The sequence below is a fragment of the Lactuca serriola genome, chromosome 6 (assembly GCF_051521515.1).
Source record: "Lactuca serriola cultivar US96UC23 chromosome 6, Lser_US96UC23_V15, whole genome shotgun sequence".
Classification (NCBI taxonomy): domain Eukaryota; kingdom Viridiplantae; phylum Streptophyta; class Magnoliopsida; order Asterales; family Asteraceae; genus Lactuca; species Lactuca serriola.
In genome coordinates, this window is record NC_136413.1 from 52,022,581 (window position 1) to 52,028,296 (window position 5,716).

A 5,716-nucleotide genomic window follows, 5' to 3' on the forward strand; every position below is an offset into this window, starting at 1 on the left:
TAGGGAAATAGTGGCTAGGTGGCTTATATAGAGAGAATAACAATGAACGTTGGGAGCTGGTGAAAGACGTTGTGAGAAAAGTGTTATGAAGTTGATGGAGGAATGATCAAGAGTTGTTGGTAGTTTTGCAAAAAGTGTTATTGATTCGGAATATATTTAATTTCATCTCTAATGGGTCAAATGAGTCGAATAAAAAATGTCTAAAAACAGTAGATGAAAAGTCTTTTAAGAGGTATTGTTTTAATATATATACACCTTATTAGTTATTATAACAAATATAAATTGTTAATTATATTTGACATGTTACTTATTGAAAAAGTTAAAGTAATAAAAATTTAGTAAACAAATAGCTATTGGTCCATTCGACATATCTCGATCAACTTCAAGATTACTCCTTTTATCTCATTAACCTAATTTTATTATTATGTCATTAGACTCTCATATAAGATTAAACGAGTCGTTAAAAGGAACAATATATTCGTTAACATCACAACTTCAAAGAAACAATAGTAAACAAAAATGAGAAAAAATGATTAATGAGAAAGTGTCACTTGATCCACATAACTTCTCTCTTTTGACCTTAGAAAATAAAAAGTGACACACCTAACTAATAAATCATGTTTTTTAATGGTAGAAAAAGCATCTTTGACAACAAGAAATTTTCATTTTTTTTATAGAATAAACGACCAGCTAATTTCTTTTTTTTTTAAGAATTTTGATGAAAAAAAAAGAAGAATAAAACATGATTTTCATAATAAATTACTTTATTGCTAACTAACCAAAATATATTTTGCATAACAATATCAACTAAACAACTTTCTTTCCCCTACTCCACTAATCAAAATTATGGTACTACGAACCCCTTTTTGTTAATAAAATGTCCATACTTCATCGAGTCAATTTTCTATACAATGGTCAACCACCTCTCCTATATTGTGAATTGGCAAATACCTAAATGGTCTTTGGAGCCAAAAGACATTTGTACCCACATGCGTGATGCGACACATAAAGAAATGGTAGATAAAATTAACAAAACATAAACGAAATTGAATTCAAACGTATGGTTTGATTTTGTTTCCGATTTCATGATCAATCAATTCAAAATGACTGGTATATCTCTAGGATGTATCCAACATCATATTTGACGTTAAAATCATTTTTAGCTCAAAAAATAATGCAAATCTTCTCCTTCACAACATAGTTTTTTATATTAAATTTGATGTTAAGAAGATTATTGTATCAAATTTGGTGTAATAATATTCATAACACAAGATTGCATGATCATAAACACAAACACAACCAAAAGAAAATACAAAAAGTTCAAGTTAAACCGTGAAAAAACAATGCTTTTATTATCAATAATCATGTATTGATGTAAGGACACAACGTATTGCAACATTAAAGGACAAGTAGGAAAGAAGACCCAACAAGTATAGGCAATATTACGAAGATATTGGTAGTTTGGTGACAATATAAACTGGTTAATGTGTGTGGTTTGAATAGTGTTGTAAAACTCGTCGAGTTGACCGATTATTCGGCCGAGCACTCCATACCTTACTGAAGCAAGCAATGTTCTGAAATTCGGACAACTCAGTGATTAATATATATAATATACTTAATGATTTATTATTTAACACATAAATGTGATTATTACTATATATACATCTTAAATTTTCAGTAATTATTGCCAAAATAAAACCGTTGTGTGTTTTTCAGTTTTTGTTTATTCACATGTATCTAATTTTATTATATATTTCAATCAACCTATAATTTGAACATATATAATTTTCTTAGAAATATTTTTACATGAATTAACAAATCCGAAAACTCCCGAGTACCCGTTACTCGATAGTTAGTCGAATAGATACCAAGTAACGAGTTCTACAACTTTGGTTTGAAAGATCTAGCATAGTCAAGACAACTTTCAAAACAACAGTTTCTTGCATGGTTTGTCTATTATTGCATTTTGTTTCAAATTAGATCAAAACTTCACCTTTTACACATAGTTTTGTTACAATTGATTATCCAACTTAGATTACTTGATGCCATAAGAAGCATTTTGTTTATTAGCTTATTACAATTTGATATATAACTAATAAGCAATTTTGAGTTATGTGTACATAACTAAAAAAGATGTTTTGACTTAAAAAAAATATAGTTTTTTTATTTTTAACTAGTCACATTTAGGCTCTATTGTTTTTAACCGTAAATAAACCACAAATATTGATCATAGCTCGTTTTCCCCTTCTTCATAAACACCACCACACATACCAAATTCAACATTTTATCCCTTTCTTTTTTAGTCATCTTACACATGTAAGCAAAAAATTATCAAACACGAAAACCAAACTTATGAGATTATTGCATGTAGATATTATACGCTAATAGTCTAATACAAACACTTTTTCTCTAAACTTCATTTTTGCACACCACATAAGCTAATAAACAAGACTTCAACAAAAAAAAAACTTAAGTTGTTTAGGGTTTTTAGGGTTTAAGCACACATCAACGTCATAAAGTGGTTTCACGTCCTAGAAAAAACAATTATACCCACAAAACAAAACAAATCAAAGATGTATCTTATAACCATAACTCATTTCAAATCTCTAATTTAGCAACATGACTCTAAATTATAGATAAAGAACAAGAAACAAAATACCGGTTTTAATGTTTCCAAATGTATCAAAACAAAAAATAAACAAAACCCCAACAAACTTTAAACTTAATACCCACCTTTAAGATCATTGACAACATCATAAGGAATAGGAGTAACAGTCTCTAGAGTAGTTCCTTCAACCATAAACCCTGGTTTGGGTCCCAAAGGTTGCCTTTTAGTACTAATCACCACACCCTTAGCCTTAGCTTCTGCTTTTAAAACATCATTCTTCTTTACCCTATTTTTGAACTCTTCAGTGCATCTTGATGGCATCACATGCTCAATTCGAACATGAATCCTCTTCTTGATGATCCTGTTTCCAACCTGCAGTATATACCAAACATCTTTCAAGAAACTATACTTCATAAACAACAATGTCAAATTGGTTAAATGAATGTGTTGCAAGATTGTCATGGAAAAACTCATATACAATTATACATCACCTACTGATCTTGTTAGCTTCGGTTATGAATAAACACAAAGCTGCAGAAAGTAGGAGACAAAGAAACAAAGTATCGGAATTTGATTCAATCCCTTGTCTACATACTAAATGAAGAAAAATATTATATACCTAATTCATAAGGTTTAATACGAATTAAACAACGATTGAAGAAAACATACTGGCTCTTAATCCAATTGCATCTTTGAAATAGAAACTATCGTATAAGTATTTTTGTAACTAATTCATAAACATTCACTTTCATAGCTATATAGATTAATGTGTTTAGAGAGACAGAGGGTGAAATTGACCTGCTTGTTCATTTCGACACCAATGGCGCGTTTGGTGACGTTCCAGACCTGACCGGTACGGCCGTGGTAGAACTTATGCGGCATACCTTTGTGAATGGCGCCGTTCACCTTGACATCGACATAATCTCCGACGTGATAAGTTCTGAGGTATGTTGAGAGATGAATGGTACCCTTCTTCCTGAATCCTCTTGCGAACAAATCCCTAGTCCTTGACCTCAATCCATGTCCGGCCGGCATCTTTCCGTTCCACTCTCGATCGCAAAATACGATCGGCGGAGAGTATTGTGTGTGTAGGCAAAGAACTCAAAACCCTAGAATCATCGTCTTTTAAAAGAGGGGATGGAAGTTCGTTAGGGTTTCGGATTATCAGGCTTTATGGTATTGGGCCCTTTGAATTTGAAGAAGAGTTATGTTTGTTGCAAGCCGGTTTTGTTAAGCCTGTAAATTAAAATCAGAATTATTTATTTCTTGTTAAAATTGCAATGTTCATTGAGAAATTGAAAAAATCTTATTAATTTTGTAAGTGTTTTTTTAACAAAATAACCAGCTTCATGAGTTTTTTGAAAAATAATCATTTAGTCCGGAATGTTTTATTTCATACCCGTTTTAAATTGAGTTACCCACATTATTCATTTGATTCGTTACTCTGGAACGAGCATTTCAGATTACACCTTCTTCTCTATTCGTCATTTTGGAGTTACAGGAACACGCATTTCAAACTAAAGGATTATTGCATGATCCTGTCTAATTAGCATATGTCGGTTTCCTTTATATATGTGTCGCATCTAATTAGCATCTTTGGTTTGTTGTTAGTAGTTTTTGATATGAAATAATTCATGTTACCTAGATTGTTGGTTAGTTAGGGTTTTTGTATGATTAATATTAGTATAACCAACAATTACTACAAGTGTAACACTTAAAAATCGGTTCCGCAATGCACTCTGGAATACAACGAACAAGTCTGAAATATGTAGAACTTCTTCGAAAGGCATAGAACAGTCAAGAATACGAAATTCAAAACACGTGTTATTTCTACTCTGGAACAATGTGTTAACTAAAAGAATTATATTGTAGCATGACGGTATATACGAAGAGGTTTGTCATGACAATATGGAAACCTAAATTGGGTAAGAAAATAATGGCTAGGTTATAGCCTACCGCATCGGCGTCGTTTTTAGGTCGTCATGTTTTGGTTTGTGGAGATATATATATATATATATATATATATATATATATATATATATATATATATATATATATGTCGATGGATGTACAATGTCACCCATTACTATGTCGTTACTTGTTATGTAATGTGAAATCCCCAATTTCACAGTAAAAAAATACCAATTTGTTTATGCTTTATTTGAAAATCAGAGTATACTTTTGAAGAAATATGTTGCGAAATTTGTTCCCAAAAATATGATAAGTAAATTATCAAAGCATTCCCGAAGGAATGTGTTTTCATTATATTAAAAACACTGGGATGTCATTGTCAATACAATACATAAGCATAAACAGACATAATACAAGACTTACAACATCTATTATTCTAATGGCCTATAATCCATAGATCTCTCATCAAATCAACACTCTTATGCTCTTTTACCACTACCTTTAATGCAAGAAACTAAATGGGTCGGACTTAGGAGTCTGGTGAGCACATAGGGTTTTCAACCCACAATAATTAAGTTTATTAATTTCATCAAATCAATCAACCCGATTACTCGTTCTCGTTATCATCATTTTTTGTCCCTAAAGCATCTAAATTAAGGGACCTAGCCTAAAGATTTTCATCGGGATAACAACACTGCTTAGGGGATTCCTCAACAATACATGTCAATAAGGAAACCATGAGGGGAATAGAGTACACGTGGTGAACATGTAGTTCAAAAACACCCACAGGATGTGAGCTTACTAGCGTTCCACTAGATTGTCAAGAATAATCTGTGGTCGTCATCTATACTCCGCTAGATGACTGAATCAGCTTAAACATCGAAGCTTCTCGTCATTTATTTCATCATCTATATCATCTACCCATATTTACTTATCATAATTATAGGTATAAAATACATATACAATTTAAATCGAATAAAACATGTATATTTTGTTCATCCAGCATAGATATAAATAACACAGATAATATGCACATATAACACATAATTTATATTAAATATTTCATATCTATGTGTAAGATGAAAGTAATTATGCACTTACTTTTTAAAGTGGTGACTCCAAACTCGGGTTGCGCTTCGCTTCTAATAATTTTATTTTCCTTCGACAAAACCTACTATCATTATCACTAGATTTTAG

General features: G+C 31.2%; 1 protein-coding gene across 1 annotated transcript; it reads right to left on the minus strand.

The window, feature by feature from the left end:
• Nucleotides 1–2,560: 2,560 nt before the first annotated feature.
• Nucleotides 2,561–3,724, minus strand: LOC145058347 (large ribosomal subunit protein eL21x/eL21w). The gene is made up of 2 exons (XM_079006266.1): nt 3,407–3,724; nt 2,561–2,980 (listed from the first exon to the last, which is right to left on the minus strand). The coding sequence occupies exons 1-2, from the start codon at nt 3,641–3,643 to the stop codon at nt 2,723–2,725; spliced, it is 495 nt and encodes a 164-aa protein (XP_078862392.1). The 5' UTR covers nt 3,644–3,724; the 3' UTR covers nt 2,561–2,722.
• Nucleotides 3,725–5,716: the final 1,992 nt, after the last annotated feature.